The sequence below is a fragment of the Gobius niger genome (assembly GCF_951799975.1).
Source record: "Gobius niger genome assembly, chromosome: 23".
In the NCBI taxonomy this organism is placed as follows: Eukaryota; Metazoa; Chordata; class Actinopteri; order Gobiiformes; family Gobiidae; genus Gobius; species Gobius niger.
Window position 1 is genome coordinate 1,207,024 of NC_136874.1, and position 20,000 is coordinate 1,227,023.

The window sequence follows — 20,000 nt, forward strand, 5'->3', positions numbered from 1 at the left end:
GCACGTCCACGTTCTGCCGCCGCCTCCCGCTCTGGAACAGTCGCTGCAGCGCCCCCGTGAGGTCGACGCGCCTCCAGCCGCTGCGCCTCAGCTCCAGCCTCCGCTCCGTCAGGCGCCACTCGCCTCCGAACCCCGGCGCCTCCTGGTGGTAGAGCTTCAGCAGCACGCGACGTGGTCTGCGAGCGTCCGACGCCAGGGGGCGGAGCCTGAAGTACAGCCACAGCGACGCCGCCGACACCTGCAGCGTCCGGTTTCCTTCATTGGACACGAGGAAGAAGAGCGCGGACGGAGACGTCGACATGTCGTCTGCAAAGGGCAAAGGTCACAGTGTTAAACTAACACACGACGCCATTTTGGCTCTGAGCCTTAAAGTACATACAACACATTACATAGTGATGTTTATAGTTTCACTTCCTTATTGGACACTGACAGGAAGTGACATAGATAGAGGCAAACAATTTCAAACTGTTGCCGTGCCGACCATGACGTCATTGTCGGTTTGTGTTATGAGCTTTTTCTGTGGGAAAGTGAAGATTTTGATTCATCAAATAAAACACATTATCACTGATTAGCGCTTAGCTTAGCTTAGCTAATGATTTAAATGTGCTGTAGCATCTCAAAAGCTAAACGTAAATATCATGTACATGTACTTTTTGTTAGCCTTCTACAATGGGGGACAGTAAAGGAATTAGATCATGACAAATGAGAAATCAATGAAGCAGCTCTGAAGCTCCAAATCTTTGCATCGAAGCTTCACGAGGCTTCACTCGCCCAGCACTAAATGGTTTCAAATGTTTCTTCTATGTTTTTTTTTACTACTTTTAAGCCTATGCAAAAAGAATCATGAATATCTCCAAATAAACACTTGTTTATATAGACCGGGGGCTGAAACTACCGCCTCAGGAGTCTTTTTTTTTTTTTTTTTTTTTTTTAATATCTTTATTTGAATTGGGACAGTGCACATTAATCAACATGTGTTTCTTCAACATGTAAATGTGCCGGAGTTAGCCATGTAGCCTACATGCATCCGTAGTCCCATGGCAGGTTGATGTCATGACAGGACAAACACAGGCACAAACATACAGCAAAAACACCATCACAGAGACTTAAAAAGACAGTGAATGATGAATGACAACATTAAATATGTAAAAAATAGGTAAATTCACAGATAAAAGATCAGAAAGGGACAAAACACAAAACACCACAATCTTCCACACAGCCAGACATGTATCAGTGGTGACTCTAGACCATGTTGTGTTCACATGTCTGACTGTCCAAGAGCCACTTCTTCACAGAGTTTCTAAAAGTGTGGAGTGAGGTCAGGTTCCTCAGTTCTGTTGGGATCAGGTTCCAGGAGTGAGCTGCTCGTACTGAGGAGGCAGATTGTCCGAAAGAAGTCTTTCTGAATGGGATTTTACAGTCTCCTCTGCTGGATGAGCGTGTGTTTGTGTTTACATTTAGCTGTATAAACTCCTGTAATGGGGGCGGGGCTAGTCCATTTAGGGTTTTATAGACCATAATTACATCTGAATACATTAACAAATTTTCCCACTTTAAAAAATGATGTTTGGTAAAGACTTTACAGTAATGATAAGAATTGTTCTTTTTGTCTAATGTTTTTACTGTCTGCTTATAAAGTCTTTCTACAGGCAACAGTGTGGTCTTGTTGGCCTGAGACCAGCTCGTCAAACAGTAATTAATATGCGAGAGAATTGTGGCGTTTAGGTACAATTTTGAAGCATCAGTCGTTAAGTTATTTCTAATATGTTTAAAATTCACTAAATTGAATTTAATTTTGTTCCTCAATTTCTTAACATGTTTTTTAAATGATAATTGGGAATCCATGGTGACGCCTAAATACTTGTATTCTTGCACCACTTGTAGTGCTTGTAGTGCCTCAGGAGCCTCAGGAGCCTCAGGAACCTCAGGAACCTCAGGAGCCTCAGGAGCCTCAGGAACCTCAGGAACCTCAGGAGCCTCAGGAGCCTCAGGAGCTTCATGAGGTTCTTTTGAGCTTTGATGAAAAGTAAACCCATAATGTGGATTTATATGAGTGATAATAATATGAGGCAAAATCTGTGGACAAACAAACAAACAAACAAACAAACAAACAAACAAACAAACGCCCTCTGACCTTTCTCTGCGAAGCTGATGATCTCGGAGCTGTCCTCCGCGCGCCGTTCGGGAGGCAGCTCCACGCGCCCGTCCTGCCGCACCGCCGCGTGCAGCCTGCGCAGCGCGGGGAGCACGGCGGCGCGCGGCAGGCTGTGCGTGATGTTGGGGCGCGCGCGCAGCTGCAGACGCGCGAGGATGTGCCGCTTCACCGCCTCGAGCAGCGCCCCGCCCTCCTCCTCTTGCACGCGCTCGCAGGACGCGCACGAGGCCTCGGCGCGCGCGGACCACACGCACGCCACCAGCACGAGCAGTGGCAGCGCGCACATGTTCCGCAGTCAGTGCCAAAGGGCCGCGCGTAAAGTCCGTGCGCTCCGGAGGTTTTCTGGCATTTTCAGGAAATTATCCAAAAAGTTTCAAATCTTATTTTTGCTTTATTTCAAAGTCTGGAGAAAGTTTGAGCGACTTCAGCAGAAAAGTGTCTCCAAAAGGCTCCGTTTGACTCGTAATGGACAGAGGGAAAAGTCAGTCCAAATGCTATGGCTGCGCGCGTAAAGCCGGTGCGCTCTGGAGCTTCTTCTGTATTTATCCACCGCTTCTTACGTTTAGATTTCACACTTATCAAAGTCCAAGAACGGACTAAAGATGAGGACTCCTGCTGCGGGAAAACGTCTCCAAACAGGCACCGTTTTAATGCGTCATGAGCGGAAGAAAACTCCGGTGTGTCCGCGCGTAAAAGAGACGCTCATTTGGATCCGCGCGCCAAACGTGTCCCGCTGTCGTTTCTCGGTGTCTTCACGTAGTGTTCTCTGTTTTAACTCTACAGTGAGTGGCTTTCCTTTGGTTCTGTTTCGTCCTGAAGCCGCTGCTCCCGCTGATCGATGTTTCAGGCAAATCTTGAAGTAAACTTGAGCCCCACTCGCGCTCTCGCCTCTCCTTCTGCCGCTCCTTCAGTTTCGGAGTTTCATCCTTTAATTTAGCCTTCAGTCAACTTCGAGTGTTTGTTCAGTTTCGTGTACCCAGGAGCGCGCTGCCGTTATTCCACATTTCACTATGGAAATGACCTTTTGTTCATGGACAAAGCTACAAATGTGTAAAGACACGGGAGGACATTAAGCTTCATGTGGGAAAAATCCGCCGCTTCGAGTTCAAACTCAAATGTTTAAACCTGGAAAAAGCACAGGTTTGTTCCCAAATGAGTCCCGTACAAAGACGTGAAGCGTCTCCGTCCGACAGTCACATGAACCGTCTGTCGTGTTTAGCTCCGGGAGAAACAGAAAAGTTGAGTTGTCCGGGTTATTCCGGGTTAGTCCGGGTTAGTCCGGGTTTTGGAGCGGACTGAGAGTCGCGCGGCGGAGGAGCATCTGGTTTTAAACCGTGACCGCGCGCGCTCCCGCCCCCCCGTGCCCAGCGTCACACTCATGGGATAATAGCGCGAGGAAACGGGAGGCGCGCCTTCTGTCCGCTAGAGGGCGCCAGTGCAGCGTGTTTAATGCTGGAAGTTGGAGCGGCGATCAGAACAGAGCTGGGCTGACGTCCACGCGCCCGTCCTGCCGCACCGCCGCGTGCACTCACAGTTTTAAATGTTCGCACTTTGGTTTTAGTCTCATTTCAGTCACAGAAATATGACTTTGACCAAAAACGATACATTCTAGTCTTGTTGCTGGAGTCACACTTTATTAAAGCAAACCAGCGCCATCTGCTGGAGTAATCAGGAGAATGAGTCTAAAATCATAATAAAAATGAGCCACATTCACAAGTTTCATTTTTATTATAAATGTACAAATAAGTGCGTCTCTCATTCCAGTCGCTCTGTTGTGGAAGGGAGAGAGTTCAGCGCCTGTGCAGGGTCAGTAGAGCGGGCAGGGGCAGGTGCCGCAGTAGTTCGGGTCCATGTGACAGACCTCAGGTGGACACCAGGTGGCGCAGTCGAACCATGGCTCCAGAGGAATCTAACAAGAAACAAAGCATTAGTGTGTGTGATATGAACAGCAGGTGGCGCTGTGCAGATGTGGCACTGTGAGAGCGGGGGCTGGTCGTCACAGTGGCTCAGGGGTTGGTCGTCACATCGGGAAATAGTCTAATGGAGGAGAAATCTTTTTGCTTGTGTGTCTAAATGTTTGTTAAAGAGTAACTAAACCAAATCCACTTTTTTTTGCTGATAAACGGCCTAAATGGTTGTTGAATAGAGTTCATGTCCCAGTCAATATGTTGATATTTGGTGCAAACTTGTTCAAAATCTCACTTTTGTGTCTAAAACCTCGTCTCCCCCAAAGCCTCCGAGACGACCCCTTTCTCAGCACTTTTTGACTTTAGTTTGTGGGCGGGGAAAGGCTCTGCCACGCCCGTTTAGTTACTCTTTAAGCACATTTTACCACATTGGGTGATTTCCTGTATTTTTGTTGAGTGTTTTCTTTAAGTGTGAAAGACTCGTCAGGTGATCGGTGACTGTTATACATGTTTTGTCTTTGTCGAGAAACAAATATTACACTTTTTTTCCTTCTAAATTGACGTTAACACCAAAAATACCACAATAGAGACAAACAACCCACTCCCTGTGACGACCAACCCCCCCACACACAAACACACACACACACACACATACAAACACACACACACACACACACACACAAACACACACACACACAAACACACGCACACACACACACACAATCTGGTACTGCTATCTTAGTGAGGACACTCATAGACATAATGTATTACCCAGACCCTGATCTAAACCCTATTGTAATTCTAGCCCTAAATCCACACTTTGACCCTGAAACAGTCCTTCAGATAAGTGAGGACCTCCCAAAATGCCGTAGACTCTCAGAAAGTGTGACAACCAGCCCCGGTGTCCCCGTGGGTCCAAAAGCAGACCTGGTTTTGATGCGTCTGTTGTAAAACTCACCGGCCAAAGCTGTGAGGGCCGAGCGGAGCAGAGCAGGAGGCCGGTCAGGAGGCCGGTCAGGCTCAGGGTCAGCAGGAGAGAGCGGAGAGAGCGGAGCATCTTTCCTCCGGGTTTAACTCCACTTCACTTTTATTCAGGCCTTTTATAGAGCTGCAGGAGTTACCTCACCGCTTGGCTCAGATGTATTTGTTTTGGAAGAAAAGAGAGAAACTTTGGACCAAACTCTGCCCCTCGTGTCGGTACATGTGTCTCCACGAAACAAAACCTTCACTCGTTCCACTTTCCTTCATTGAATTCTTTAAACTCCAGACGTCACATTTTATGTTCTGCGGTTCTTTGGAAGTTTTTCTTTCACAGGGATTTTACAATATCTAATTCATGCCAGATTTATTGAGCTTTGAACCCAAGCAAGAAGAGTTTAGATTCTATATAGGGGAAATATTACATGAAAGAAAACATCAGTAACCAGCCACAGAAACTAGTTCAATCAAGTAGATATAGGCTAAAAAGTTAGACATTTTCTATTTTTTATTTTTATTATTCTTTTAAATAAAGTTATCTATTTTTTTATATTTTGTCCGCGATCCGGCCCCGGATAAAGCGGAAGAAAATGGAAGGATGGATATTTTTTGTTAATACATTTTTTTAATTAGTTCTATTTAATTAATTATTATTATTATTTTTCATTTTTATTTATTTATATGTTTTATTATTATTATTTATCTGTTTTATTTATTTATTTTCCAGTTTATTTTATTTTATTTATTTTTGTGTTATTAAAATGAATTGATAAAATACTGGGAATTTCGTGACGTCACCTCCTGTTATGGTCAAACACGCGCCGTGACGTCTCACTCTGGAGCGACAAAAACTGCGAATGAAAAATGAGGCGACGATGCATCTAAAAGTTACAAACAGTTTTCTTTCAGATAACCTGCTGTTCTCCAGTCGAGGACACTTTAAATTTGGGTAAAGCTGAACGGGAGAACGCGTGCTCGGTTCCGGCGGGGGGGTTTGGGGGTTTTGTGGCCGCGGAGTGAGCGCTCTCTTCTGCTTTCCCGATCTCTGTCAGAGCTGGGGCGGCGGCGCTGAAACACTTCGGGGACAAAGTTTTGGAAAAGTTCGAGTTGTTTGGGCGTTCATGGCGCCTTTTCCCGCGCGCAGCAGCTGAAGAAACTCTCAGGTAACGCTTTAAAAACCTACCTCTGCGTCATCTCCGCGTTTCCTCCGCTTAAACCCACGTTTTCGCGGTTTTGTGGCCGTTTTTCTGACGGTTATCCGCGAGCCACTTATCAGGCGGCTGAGTGACGGGCCTGGGAGCCAATCAGAGGTCGCGGTCTCTGCTTTGGAGCCAATCAGAAGCGCGGAAACGGTGCAGGGGGCGGGAACACGGAAGTGAATTTGCCGCAGCTCAAAGTCAACAGTTAGAAAGTTTAGAGGAAGCAAAACAAGCTCAAACTGTTCCTCTTTTCAGTCAAACACGCGATTATTTCACTTCTTTTACTCCAGATGAAAACACAGAAAGGCTCATGTTCTGTTGTTTAAAGCACTGACCGTAAAAAGTCCGGTTTATCGGGTCGTTTTAGCCCAGTTTAGTCTCGCTGTGGTCTGACTTGAGAAAAGAGTCAAAACTACTTTTACCAAGAAACTCTTATTCCCTGATTAGATCTTTCTCTAGACCGGGTTTAGTCTCAGCTTGTGGGAAATATAAAGAATTGTGAAAAATGGCGACAAAGTTGGGGAAGAATATTTAAAATAATAATATTCAGGGAGAAAAGGGGCAATAATGGAGGGAAAAGTTGGGGGAAAATATGGCCAGTTTTGTCCCAATATATTCCTAGTTTAGACCCGCCTCTTAACCTCTTCACCCCCACCTGCACCGAGCACATTTTGGCTTTACCCAAATCTAAAAACTTTTTAAAAATGTGTCAAAATTGCAACAAAATTAAGTTGAAAACATAGCAAAATGTGAGAAAATGTGTGATAAAACAAACAAACAGGAGAAAATGACCTTGGTTAAAGCAAGAGGTTAATCCAGGGTCAGTCCTGGTGTGATCTCGGTCTAAACCAGGTCTAAACCAGGAATAAACTGGGTCTACATTGGGACAGTCCTCGCCCTTTCTCAACATTCAAGTCACAAATTGACCAAAAACATTGCATTAGTTACACGGCTTTATTTCTCCGTCTCAATAAAATGAATGTAAAGAGTAACATTTGTTTATGGAAGTGGTTCCTCCTGAAATGTGGACGTACAGCAGATAAAGTGACCTCAGAGAAAACCTGTTCTTCCACTGAAACAACCATCAACACATGATTCTGATCAGCCGGGTGCTAACTTCCCCTCCCTCTCCTCCCTCTGCCTCCTCCCTCCTCCCTCTGCCTCCTCCCTCTCTCTCTCCTCTCTCCTCTTCTCCTCCCTCCTCTCTCTCCTCCCTCTCCTCCTCCCTCCTCTGCCTCCTCCTCCTCTCTCTCTCCTCTCTCTCTCCTCTCTCTCTCTCCTCCTCCCTCTCCTCCCCTCTCTCTCTCCTCCTCCCTCTCCTCCTCCCTCTCCTCCTCCCTCTCCTCCTCCCTCTCCTCCTCCCTCTCCTCCTCCCTCTCCTCCTCCCTCTCCTCCTCCTCTCTCTCCTCCTCCCTCTCCTCCTCCCTCTCCTCCTCCCTCTTCTCCTCTCTCTCTCTCTCTCCTCTCCTCTCTCCTCTCCTCCCTCTCCTCCCTCTCCTCCTCTCTCTCCTCCTCTCTCTCTCCTCCTCTCTCTCTCTCTCTCCTCTCCTCTCTCCTCCTCCTCCCTCTGCCTCCTCCCTCTCCTCTCTCTCTCCTCCTCCTCCCTCTGCCTCCTCCCTCTCCTCCTCTCTCTCCTCTCTCTCTCTCTCCCCTCTCCTCCCTCTCTCTCCTCTCTCCTCTCCTCCCTCTCCTCCTCCCTCTCCTCTCTCTCTCCTCCTCCTCCCTCTGCCTCCTCCCTCTCCTCCTCTCTCTCTCTCTCTCCTCTCCTCTCTCTCTCTCTCCCCTCTCCTCCCTCTCCTCCTCTCTCTCCTCCTCTCTCTCTCCTCCTCTCTCTCTCTCTCTCCTCTCCTCTCTCCTCCTCCTCCCTCTGCCTCCTCCCTCTCCTCTCTCTCTCCTCCTCCTCCCTCTGCCTCCTCCCTCTCCTCCTCTCTCTCCTCTCTCTCTCTCTCCCCTCTCCTCCCTCTCTCTCCTCTCTCCTCTCCTCCCTCTCCTCCTCCCTCTCCTCTCTCTCTCCTCCTCCTCCCTCTGCCTCCTCCCTCTCCTCCTCTCTCTCTCTCTCTCCTCTCCTCTCTCTCTCTCTCCCCTCTCCTCCCTCTCTCTCCTCTCTCTCCTCCTCTCTCTCTCCTCCTCTCTCTCTCTCTCTCCTCTCCTCTCTCCTCCTCCTCCCTCTGCCTCCTCCCTCTCCTCCTCTCTCTCTCCCCCCTCTCCTCCCCTCTCTCTCCTCTCTCTCTCCCCTCTCCTCCCTCTCTCTCTCCCCTCTCCTCCCTCTCCTCTCTCCCTCCTCCTCTCCCTCCTCTCTCTCCTCTCTCCCCTCTCCTCCCTCTCTCTCTCCCCTCTCCTCCCTCTCTCTCTCCCCTCTCCTCTCCCTCCTCTCTCTCCTCTCCCTCCTCCCTCTCCTCTCTCCTCCTCCCTCTGCCTCCCCTCTCCTCTCTCTCTCCTCCTCCTCTCTCTCCTCTCTCTCCTCCTTCTCCCTCTCTCTCCTCCTCTCTCTCTCTCCTCCTCCTCTCTCTCCTCTCCCTCTCCTCTCTCTCCTCCTTCTCCCTCTCTCTCCTCCTCTCTCTCTCTCCTCCTTCTCCCTCTCTCTCCTCCTCTCTCTCCTCCTTCTCCCTCTGCCTCTCCCTCCCCCCTCTCTCCCTCAGAACATGGCGTCTGGGAAAGGGAAGGGCCAGGCGTCTCTGGCGCTGCATAAGGTCATCATGGTGGGCAGCGGCGGCGTGGGCAAGTCCGCTCTGACGCTGCAGTTCATGTACGACGAGGTGAGTCTGGATCCTTCAGGAGAACCCGGGAACTCACAGAACATTAAATACTACACTGAGAACCAGAGGTGGGAGTAAGTCACTAAATGCAAGTCTCGAGTCAAGTCCAAGTCGTGAAGGTCCAAGTCCCAAGTAAGTCCAAGTCAATCGGTCATGGGGTCAAGTCAAGTCAAGTCAAGTCTTGCTTTAGCCGGCAAGTCACCTCAAGTCGCAAACGCCAGCGTGTCGACTTTTCATGTGTTTAATCTTGAAAATAACAAGTGCTTTCTCAAGATACCGTAATTTTGAAAATTTAGGCTAAAATCAAACTTTTAAAAACTCATGGATTTGGATTTAAAGTCTAATTAATATTTAAACGCCACAACATTCAAAATATATGTATTATAAATAAACAGTCTATGTACAAAATTGCTGGGACAGCATTTTAAGGAAGGGGGCCCGGGGGGGGCGACTTAAAAAATATGAAATATAGTATTTTAAATATGAGCTGTTTTTCCTGCAGTCTGAAAGATAAATATAAAATAATATTTTTATTTTTGTTAGTTTCTGTCAGTTTTTCTGTCAGTGGTTCCCCTGTGCTGCCCCAGCCCCTGTATACTCGGATTCGCCCCTGCTCAAAGTAGATTCCGCATAGCCTTCAGTCTCGCTGTCACTGGGCTGTGTGCGAATGCGTAAAATAGTCACTAAATGCTGTAACTTTGTGTGAACAAATTAAAACATCGAAAAGCCCCAAGATTCCTGTTGATGAATCAGCTCTGACATGGTGGTTCTGGAGGCTCCGTCTGCGCTGTAGGTTCAGTCCATCGTTTCAAACGTTTTCCTGTCCGTAAATCTCCTCCTCTTCACTGTCTTTACAAAACTTTTAATGCACGTATTTCGACCTCGTATTTCCTCCTGCCTTTTTGCGCTGTATTGATCAGATGCTCCGTCTGGAAATCGAACACGCATGTGGCTAATTACCATAATGTAAACAAAGGTGCCCGCTTTTACGCAATAAATCCTGATCTTTCGACAGTTTCACTCAAATAAATAATAACTATAAAGTCACAGCGAGTCATTGAGAGTCACTGGCCTCAAGTCCAAGTTAAGTCTCGAGTCACAAACAGCAAGTCCCAAGTCAAGTCAAGTCTTTTTGCAGCTTTGGTCAAGTAAGTCTCAAGTCCCGAAAATTGCGACTCAAGTCTGACTCAAGTCAAGTCATGTGACTCGAGTCTCCCACCTCTGCTGAGAACGTCCGTCTCCTAAGGCTGAGGGAGCTCCTGACTCTTTCATATTCATCTGTCCAGTTCGTGGAGGATTACGAGCCGACCAAAGCCGACAGCTACAGGAAGAAGGTGGTGCTGGACGGAGAGGACGTTCAGATCGACATCCTGGACACGGCGGGACAGGAGGACTACGCCGCCATCCGGGACAACTACTTCAGGAGCGGAGAGGGGTTCCTCCTGGTGTTCTCCATCACCGAGCAGGAGTCCTTCAGCGCCACCGCCGACTTCAGGTACGGACCGTCACACTGATCCATATATGGTCATTTCCTCTGTGGGCGGCGGCTGAAGAGTGTCCCGTCTCTTCTCCAGGGAGCAGATCCTGCGCGTGAAGGAGGAGGAGCTGATCCCTCTGCTGGTCGTGGGGAACAAGTGCGACCTGGAGGAGCGGCGGCAGGTGCAGAACGAGGAGGCCACGGCGAAAGCGCTGGAGTGGGGCGTCCCGTACGTGGAGACCTCGGCCAAGACCAGGGCCAACGTGGACAAGGTGAGGTTAGCTCCGGTTAGCTCAGGTTAGCTCAGGTTAGCTCAGGTTAGCTCAGGTTAGCTCCGGTTAGCTCAGGTTCAGGTTAGCTCAGGTTAGCTCCGGTTAGCTCCGGTTAGCTCAGGTTCAGGTTAGCTCAGGTTAGCTCCGGTTCAGGTTAGCCCAGGTTCAGGTTAGCTCTGGTTAGCTCAGGTTAGCTCAGGTTAGCTCAGGTTCAGGTTAGCTCAGGTTAGCTCTGGTTAGCTCAGGTTAGCTCAGGTTAGCTCTGGTTGTTGGCTCCGGTTAGCTCAGGTTAGCTCAGGTTAGCTCCGGTTCAGGTTAGCTCCGGTTCAGGTTAGCTCCGGTTCAGGTTAGCTCCGGTTCAGGTTAGCTCCGGTTCAGGTTAGCTCCGGTTCAGGTTAGCTCAGGTTAGCTCCGGTTCAGGTTAGCTCCGGTTCAGGTTAGCTCCGGTTCAGGTTAGCTCAGGTTAGCTCCGGTTCAGGTTAGCTCAGGTTAGCTCTGGTTAGCTCCGGTTCAGGTTAGCTCAGGTTCAGGTTAGCTCAGGTTAGCTCCGGTTCAGGTTAGCTCCGGTTCAGGTTAGCTCCGGTTCAGGTTAGCTCCGGTTCAGGTTAGCTCAGGTTAGCTCCGGTTCAGGTTAGCTCCGGTTCAGGTTAGCTCAGGTTCAGGTTAGCTCAGGTTCAGGTTAGCTCAGGTTCAGGTTAGCTCAGGTTCAGGTTAGCTCAGGTTCAGGTTAGCTCCGGTTAGCTCAGGTTCAGGTTAGCTACGGTGAGCTCAGGTTAGCTCAGGTTGCTAGCTCAGGTTAGCTCAGGTTGCTAGCTCAGGTTAACTCAGGTTGTTAGCTCAGGTTAGCTCAGGTTGCTAGCTCAGGTTGTTAGCTCAGGTTCTGGTTAGCACAGGTTAGCTCAGGTTAGCCCAGGTTAGCTCAGGTTAGCTCAGGTTAGCCCAGGTTAACTCTGGTTAGCTCAGGTTAGCCCAGGTTAGCTCTGGTTAGCTCCGGTTAGCTCAGGTTAGCCCAGGTTAGCTCTGGTTAGCTCCGGTTAGCTCAGGTTCTGGTTAGCACAGGTTAGCTCAGGTTAGCCCAGGTTAGCTCAGGTTAGCCCAGGTTAGCTCAGGTTAGCCCAGGTTAGCTCTGGTTAGCTCAGGTTCAGGTTAGCTCCGGCTGCCGGCGGCTGAGACGTCATTTTAAATGTGAAAGATCCGGGACAGGAAGTGTGACCTGGTGCATAAAGTACAGCCCGTTTGACCCATGTGTGTATATCCCCTCTGAGCTCTTACTTTGGCGGGGCGTGTGTATATCCCCTCTGAGCTCTTACTTTGGCAGGGTGTGTGTATTTCCCCTCTGAGCTCTTACTTTGGCGGGGCGTGTGTATATCCCCTCTGAGCTCTTACTTTGGCAGGGTGTGTGTATATCCCCTCTGAGCTCTTACTTTGGCGGGGCGTGTGTATTTCCCCTCTGAGCTCTTACTTTGGCAGGGCGTGTGTATTTCCCCTCTGAGCTCTTACTTTGGCAGGGTGTGTGTATTTCCCCTCTGAGCTCTTACTTTGGCGGGCCGTGTATATGTCCCTCTGAGCTCTTACTTTGGCGGGCCGTGTATATGTCCCTCTGAGCTCTTACTTTGGCGGGCCGTGTATATGTCCCTCTGAGCTCTTACTTTGGCAGGGCGTGTGTATTTCCCCTCTGAGCTCTTACTTTGGCAGGGTGTGTGTATTTCCCCTCTGAGCTCTTACTTTGGCGGGCCGTGTATATGTCCCTCTGAGCTCTTACTTTGGCGGGCCGTGTATATGTCCCTCTGAGCTCTTACTTTGGCGGGTGTGTGTATTTCCCCTCTGAGCTCTTACTTTGGCGGGTGTGTGTATTTCCCCTCTGAGCTCTTACTTTGGCGGGTGTGTGTATTTCCCCTCTGAGCTCTTACTTTGGCGGGGCGTGTGTATTTCCCCTCTGAGCTCTTACTTTGGCGGGCCGTGTGTATTTCCCCTCTGAGCTCTTACTTTGGCGGGGCGTGTGTATTTCCCCTCTGAGCTCTTACTTTGGCGGGCGTGTGTATTTCCCCTCTGAGCTCTTACTTTGGCGGGGCGTCTGACTCCTTCCTGTCTCCTGCAGGTGTTCTTCGACCTGATGAGGGAGGTTCGTAAAAAGAAGATGTCCGAGAGCAAAGACAAGAACGGCCCGAGCGGGAAGAAGAAGAAGAAGCGCTGCTGTATACTTTAAATACTTTAATTACTTCACATACTTGGAACGAGTATCAGTGGAAAACTACAGCACATCTTTGTACTTTAGCCTCGTCCGTCTGTGGAGAAAGAACCAAAAAGATTAGACGTTATAAAAGAGAAATCACTTTAGTCCAAAGACGGGACTCCGCCCACAAAATTCAGTTTGGATTTTCTCTCCTAAAGATCATGGAGCATCTGTGCCAAATGTTTTTATAATAATGACATTTTCCCGCTGAGACGTTAAGACAATCTCACTTTTATAACGTTGAAACTTTCAGGCCGTTTTGTTTTGTTTTGAGCCTTGTCTTTGTGTGAATCACTTTATTTGTGTGTCCGGGTCAAAGGGACGCCGTGGACTCTGCGGACATGTTTTTGTGGCACATTCCTCGCACAGAACACTCCAGACTTTTAATAAAAACCTTCAGAAACTCGTCTGTGTCAGGTCTGTCCACGAGATGGCGCCGTTTCACTTAATTATAATCACGGTAACACGAAAAGTCTGATGTTTCTGATTAAAACAGCAAAGGAAATGAACAAAAGACCTGGAGAACAAACTAAAACGTCTGATTTATGTCGAAATGGAGAGAAACAAAACCTGGAAATCAGAATCTGTTTAAAGGAAATGAACTGTTTTTCTGCAGAATAATGTAAACGAGACAAAGCCCAGATTCTTTTACAAACGTAGAGCCTGAAATGTCTTTGAAAAGCAGCACATTTTACTCATAGATCAAATATATTAAATGAGCAGGTCATGAGTCCCGTGTGAACCATCATGGCCGCTCTGGCTCCTCCTACAGTTCCTTAAAAGGGCAAAAGGCGGGAAGCCCACTCAGGGTAACACCTCATTTGAAAGCTAAGACCCAAACTGATCTTTTTCCTCACGTTGTTGCTGTGTTGTGTCACCTTTTTTATGTTTTTTTTTTTTAGTTTAGAGCTTAGAGTTTTTGTCAAATTTTAGTTGAATTTTTGTCACATTTTTGTTGAATTTTTGTCACATTTTTGCTGAATTTTTGTTGAATTTTTGTCACATTTTTGTTGAATTTTTGTCACATTTTTGTTGAATTTTTGTCACATTTTTGTCCAAATTTTGTTGAATTTTGGTCACTTTTTGTCGCGTTTACATCCTTGTTTTCCTCTCATTTTTTGCGGCTGTTTTGGTGCTTTCTGATTCGGGTAAAGCCAAACTGGAGAAAATGGGATCCGTTCAGGTGGGAGTTAAGAGGTTAAATGTGACCTGCTGCTGTAGAGATACTTTTATTCATGTCTATATTATGTAGCAGTAAAAAGTACTGCATGATCAAACTGCTTTAAGAAGTAGAGTTACTTTATAGTTACACATGTACTGCAGTAAATCCTCTTACAGTAACTCCCGTCCTGCTGACCATTCACTGTCCGCTCACTGAGGCTCTGACCCGGGAGCCAGGCTGGATTGTTTTCTGTGTTCGTCCCGTGTTTATCCCGTGTTCGTCCCGTGTTTGTCCCGTGTTTATCCCGTGTTCCTCCCGTGTTCGTCCCGTGTTTGTCCCGTGTTTATCCCGTGTTCCTCCCGTGTTCGTCATGTGTAAACAGGTGTGTGCTCTGTGGGAGGTGCCGCTCTCGGACGGAGTTTATAAAATCGAGTTCGAACACGGAACGACCACCGGGAAGCGAGTGATCCACGTCAACGGGCAGGTACGTCCTCAGGGCAGCCAGGGCTCCGGCAGTCTGCCCCGGGGCCACCGTGACACCCACAGGGGAACGACCGGTCCTTCATTTAAGTTGTTTATATTGAGATTTTAAACATTAGCTACAGATTCACATTTGAAGGTCAGTTTTACCCAAATCTAAAAGCCCATCGGTGCAGAGTGACGCCTCATGTGAAAGCTGTTGTTGTCGTCACTTCTGAGGGTTTGTCTTTTCTTCCTTGTACATTTGGGTAAAGCCGCCCTGGAGAGAATGGTTAAGAAGGGGTTTTACTTCTTTAATTCGACTCCCCTTTAACCCTTATCGCCGTGGTTACAGGAGATCCTGCGCCGGGACTGGATGTTTAAGCTGGTGGGCAGAGAGAGCTTTTATTTTGGCGAGGCTCGGACGAAGGCGCTGATCTCCATCGAGGCCGTGGGCGGGTTCTCGTACGAGTACGCGCTGCACGTGAACGGCCTGACTCTGCAGAAGTTCACCCAGAACCGGGCCCGGACCACCCGGACCTGGCAGCTGCGCCTGGACCAGCGGGACCACCGGGTCGTCCTGGGTGGGTCCCGTTAGAGCCGCACTGCGGAGCATCACGGGTCGTGTTAAACTCACAGGTCTGAATGTTTGCAGAGAAGGACTCCATGGACGTTTGGTGCGACGGGCAGAAGATGGACACCACGGTGAGGAACACGGGATGGTTCTGTTCAGGCGTGTTCTTAGCGTGTTCTTAGCGTGATGTGTCTCCTCAGGGCCAGTTCGTGGAGGACGGCACAGAGACGGTGTTCTTCATCGGGGAACATGAAGTTTGCATCAAGGCTTTCTCTGAGCAGAAGAAGAGAGGCGTCCAGCACTGTCTGCTGCTGGACGGGCTCGCGCTGCACAACAGTTAGTTTCCTCAGGCTTTAGTGGAACTTATTCACCTGACGTTCTTCAGGCGCTGGAGCTGAACCTGTTCATTGTTCTCATAAAACGTCTTCTTTCATTGTTCATTGGTTTGAAACAAGTGCAGCGAAGAAAAGATGTGTAATCAGGTCAACCCTGGAGAGTCCAGTTTCAAAGGGTTTTTATGTTTCCATGTGGTGTTTCTTGATCCGGCTCGTTCTTTCACAATAAAACGCTCCACAGAACCACAAGCCTTTATCTTTTTAAATGTGTGAACTACAGGAGGGATAGAAATGACCTTAAACAGGACTGAATAACCACGTCAACTTCACTTCACGTTTATATAATATTTAATCCAAACATATTTACTGATATGATTTTTAACTTGGGCCTTAAGTTAAATCTCGTGGCCTCGACTTAGTAAATCAGGATCCCGACATCGTCACCCCCACCCTTTGTTTTTAATTTAAATCCATGTCCCTTTCTGGGCTTCGTACAAAAACTATGACTTTGAATGAAGATGTTGAGGAAACCTGTTTTATTGTGAAGGCTGCGGCGGAAGTGTCCGGTCTGAGTCCGTGTGAGTGAGTGTTGGCCCCTGGGAGCCACACACTGAAGGGTCCTGCGGCTGTGAGCGCGAGGATGGACGTACCTGTGTTTACCTGTGATTCACCTGTGGACTGTCCCCTCCAGGACTGACCCCCCCACAGCGGACCTGGCCTCAGCTGTACCCGCGCGCAGAGCTCCTAATCCCGGCTTCAGCCAAACCGAACTCCCCTTTCCCCCAGACCCGCTCCCTCAGCCCCGTCCCACCGCCTCCAGCCTCCGGTTCTCTCCCCGCTCGGGCTCACGCGCTTTCGCCGTCTTTATTCACACTTTGCTGATATTTCTGGGACGAAAAGAACCGCTTTTTCCACCGTTTCCATCTCCGGGACTGGCTCTTTAGCGTTAGCATTAGCCGGCTAGTGCAGTTACTAAGCAACAAGGCCATTCTGTTAGCCGTTAGCCGCTAACCGTCAGCTCAGCGGCTCTCCGCTCTGAGGCACGCCGAGAAGGAGCCGCTTTCCTCGGACAGCTGCGGTAATAAGAGTCGGTCCTTTCCCTGCTACTAAAACTACAGCGGAATTAAACACTAAAAAGTCACATTGACTTTTATTCAATAAAGACTCTTCCAGACTGTACCGTGAGTGCCGGAGCGTGTATTTTAACCGACTGAAACACTAAAATAATCCTAAAGTTTACATTTTTCCACCTGCGGTCCGTTAGCATTAGCTGCTAGCCTAGCTACTCAGGCTAGTTACCTTCAGTTTTTGTGAGGAAAAGTACGTTCTATGGATCTAAAGTGTGCTTTCTACCGTGAAGGAGCCCGTTTTGATTCGGAGGGGAGTGTGCGGACATGGGGTAGCGGTGTAAAGTTACCCCGACATCTGTAACCGCCCTGTCCGAAGAGAGGCTGCCTCTCCGGGCGTGTGTCTGGAGCCCTCGCGCTCCTGTGGAGGATGTAGCGGAGGATCCTCGTTTGTTTCACTCTGAGTGCTTTGAACAGACTGTGCCCGGCGCCTCGGCTCATGTGACGGGGATCTGAAGGCGCTTCAACCCCGTGGAGGTCACAGGTTTGCAGTTACCCGGGCGAGGGGGCTCAGTCTTCGGCCATGAATTACCAGCAGCACCTGGCCACCTCCGCGGCCATCCGGGCGGAGATCCAGCGCTTCGAGTCCGTGCACCCGAACATCTACTCCATCTACGAGCTGCTGGAGCGGGTGGAGGAGCCCGTCCTGCAGAACCAGATCCGGGAGCACGTCATCGCCATCGAAGGTGAGTCCAGTGCTGTGGGGGGGTCTCCCTGGGGGGTTTGGGGCTTCAGCTGCGGCTGTGTTTACGTTTTACATCATGGACTGTGCGGGTGATTAGAAGCTGAGCCTTTGTCCTTTTCATCCAGATGTTGTGGCTCAGTCTCTTCAGTTATAATCATGTAATATCAGACGCATCTGTAATGTCTCAGCCCATTAATCATCAACACTTAGGTTCACAAGGAGCTTTGCACTTTTCAAGCCTGTGTTGCCAAGTCTCTCAAAGCCCCACACCGTCATCATTCATGTTTTGTGACTGTCGGACAAACAGCTGATGTTTCCAGATGTGAAGAGCAGTTTATTTAAGTCAGATCTTGTTGCAGAAGCTCAGTCTGAGAACCTCGGACGTCACGGCTCTCATTGTGTCGTCGCCATTGTTGTTTGAGTGGAAGGAAAACCTGCGCAGACACGAGGAGAACGTGGAAACTCCTCACAGGAAAGGCTCTCGGGAATCAAACCCGGGACCTTCTGGATGTGAAGCACCAGCGCTGAACCCTGCCAGTCCGAGAGTCAGTCCTGACATAGTTTTCACGTGTTTCCCTCAGGGTTTAGTCCTGGTTTAGCCCTGGTTTAGCTCTGGTTTAGCCCTGGTTTAGTCCTGGTTTAGTCCTGGTTTAGTCCTGGTTTAGTCCTGGTTTAGCCCTGGTTTAGTCCTGGTTTAGCCCTGGTTTAGTCCTGGTTTAGCCCTGGTTTAGTCCTGGTTTAGCCCTGGTTTAGTCCTGGTTTAGTCCTGGTTTAGTCCTGGTTTAGTCCTGGTTTAGCCCTGGTTTAGCCCTGGTTTAGTCCTGGTTTAGTCCTGGTTTAGTCCTGGTTTAGTCCTGGTTTAGTCCTGGTTTAGTCCTGGTTTAGTCCTGGTTTAGCCCTGGTTTAGCCCTGGTTTAGCCCTGGTTTAGCCCTGGTTTAGCCCTGGTTTAGTCCTGGTTTAGCCCTGGTTTAGCTCTGGTTTAGCCCTGGTTTAGCCCTGGTTTAGTCCTGGTTTAGTCCTGGTTTAGTCCTGGTTTAGTCCTGGTTTAGTCCTGGTTTAGCCCTGGTTTAGTCCTGGTTTAGCCCTGGTTTAGTCCTGGTTTAGCCCTGGTTTAGCCCTGGTTTAGTCCTGGTTTAGCCCTGGTTTAGTCCTGGTTTAGCCCTGGTTTAGTCCTGGTTTAGCCCTGGTTTAGCCCTGGTTTAGTCCTGGTTTAGTCCTGGTTTAGCCCTGGTTTAGCCCTGGTTTAGCCCTGGTTTAGTCCTGGTTTAGCCCTGGTTTAGTCCTGGTTTAGCCCTGGTTTAGCCCTGGTTTAGTCCTGGTTTAGTCCTGGTTTAGCCCTGGTTTAGCCCTGGTTTAGTCCTGGTTTAGCCCTGGTTTAGCCCTGGTTTAGTCCTGGTTTAGTCCTGGTTTAGCCCTGGTTTAGCCCTGGTTTAGTCCTGGTTTAGCCCTGGTTTAGTCCTGGTTTAGCCCTGGTTTAGTCCTGGTTTAGCCCTGGTTTAGTCCTGGTTTAGTCCTGGTTTAGTCCTGGTTTAGTCCTGGTTTAGCCCTGGTTTAGCCCTGGTTTAGTCCTGGTTTAGTCCTGGTTTAGTCCTGGTTTAGTCCTGGTTTAGTCCTGGTTTAGTCCTGGTTTAGTCCTGGTTTAGCCCTGGTTTAGCCCTGGTTTAGCCCTGGTTTAGCCCTGGTTTAGCCCTGGTTTAGTCCTGGTTTAGCCCTGGTTTAGCTCTGGTTTAGCCCTGGTTTAGCCCTGGTTTAGTCCTGGTTTAGTCCTGGTTTAGTCCTGGTTTAGTCCTGGTTTAGTCCTGGTTTAGCCCTGGTTTAGTCCTGGTTTAGCCCTGGTTTAGTCCTGGTTTAGCCCTGGTTTAGCCCTGGTTTAGTCCTGGTTTAGCCCTGGTTTAGTCCTGGTTTAGCCCTGGTTTAGTCCTGGTTTAGCCCTGGTTTAGCCCTGGTTTAGTCCTGGTTTAGTCCTGGTTTAGCCCTGGTTTAGCCCTGGTTTAGCCCTGGTTTAGTCCTGGTTTAGCCCTGGTTTAGTCCTGGTTTAGCCCTGGTTTAGCCCTGGTTTAGTCCTGGTTTAGTCCTGGTTTAGCCCTGGTTTAGCCCTGGTTTAGTCCTGGTTTAGCCCTGGTTTAGCCCTGGTTTAGTCCTGGTTTAGTCCTGGTTTAGCCCTGGTTTAGCCCTGGTTTAGTCCTGGTTTAGCCCTGGTTTAGCCCTGGTTTAGTCCTGGTTTAGTATTTCAGTGCAGAGCTACAGAAGGTAGTTAGATGGTGGTGGTGGCGGCGGCGGCGGCGGCGGCGGCGGTGGTGAGCGGTGGTGGTGGTGGCGGTGGCGGCGATGGCGGTGGAGGTGGTGGTGAGCGGTCAGAGGGAGGGACAGAAGGCACAGATCGTCAGTCTGCCCCTCGGCGGCTGTGGCTCTTGCTTTCCTGCTGCATCCTTTTGTATTTGAGCCTTTCTGGAGAAAAGCCTCGTGTTCAGTCAAATCAAACATCAGACTTCAGTTTCCGTTGCCGGGCAGTCGCTGTGACGTCACTCACATCCCCCTGTTGTACTTTTCACCTTCTCTGTGATGGATTTTCCCAAACTGAGCTTTTCCATCTTTACAAAGCACTCGTGGGACGTGTGTGTCTTGTCGCGCTGGTTTAACGTTAAACGATAAAGAAAACTTCAAGTATCGAAAGCCAGAA

At 49.1% G+C, this 20,000-nt stretch overlaps 3 protein-coding genes across 3 annotated transcripts in view; 2 read left to right on the forward strand and 1 right to left on the reverse strand.

Moving 5' to 3' along the window:
• Nucleotides 1-2,455, reverse strand: part of LOC306981879 (inhibin beta B chain-like) — a gene marked incomplete at its 3' end in the record, with an annotated part of 4,900 nt that extends 2,445 nt beyond the window's left edge. Inside the window, exons 1-2 of the mRNA XM_079581609.1 lie at nucleotides 2,135-2,455; nucleotides 1-306 (exon numbers count right to left, since the gene is read on the reverse strand). The exon at nucleotides 1-306 is cut by the window's left edge and continues 67 nt beyond it. Of these exons, the coding sequence (XP_079437735.1) occupies nucleotides 1-306; nucleotides 2,135-2,441 (613 nt within the window). The 5' untranslated portion in view covers nucleotides 2,442-2,455. The remainder of the gene's footprint in view (nucleotides 307-2,134) is intronic.
• Nucleotides 2,456-6,079: 3,624 nt separating this feature from the next.
• On the forward strand, nucleotides 6,080-13,265 carry LOC306981881 (ras-related protein Ral-B-like). Its single transcript, XM_079581611.1, has 5 exons — nucleotides 6,080-6,203; nucleotides 8,879-8,995; nucleotides 10,282-10,490; nucleotides 10,570-10,744; nucleotides 12,843-13,265. The coding sequence occupies exons 2-5, from the start codon at nucleotides 8,882-8,884 to the stop codon at nucleotides 12,948-12,950; spliced, it is 606 nt and encodes a 201-aa protein (XP_079437737.1). The 5' UTR covers nucleotides 6,080-6,203; nucleotides 8,879-8,881; the 3' UTR covers nucleotides 12,951-13,265.
• A 1,131-nt stretch (nucleotides 13,266-14,396) lies between these two features.
• Nucleotides 14,397-17,090, forward strand: LOC306981946 (fas apoptotic inhibitory molecule 1-like; the record flags this gene model as incomplete). The annotated part of the gene is made up of 6 exons (XM_079581686.1): nucleotides 14,397-14,623; nucleotides 14,954-15,182; nucleotides 15,254-15,303; nucleotides 15,373-15,508; nucleotides 16,199-16,333; nucleotides 16,954-17,090. Exons 1-6 carry the CDS (start codon nucleotides 14,510-14,512, stop codon nucleotides 17,088-17,090), a joined length of 801 nt encoding a protein of 266 aa, XP_079437812.1. The 5' UTR covers nucleotides 14,397-14,509.
• Between the last annotated feature and the right edge of the window lie 2,910 nt (nucleotides 17,091-20,000).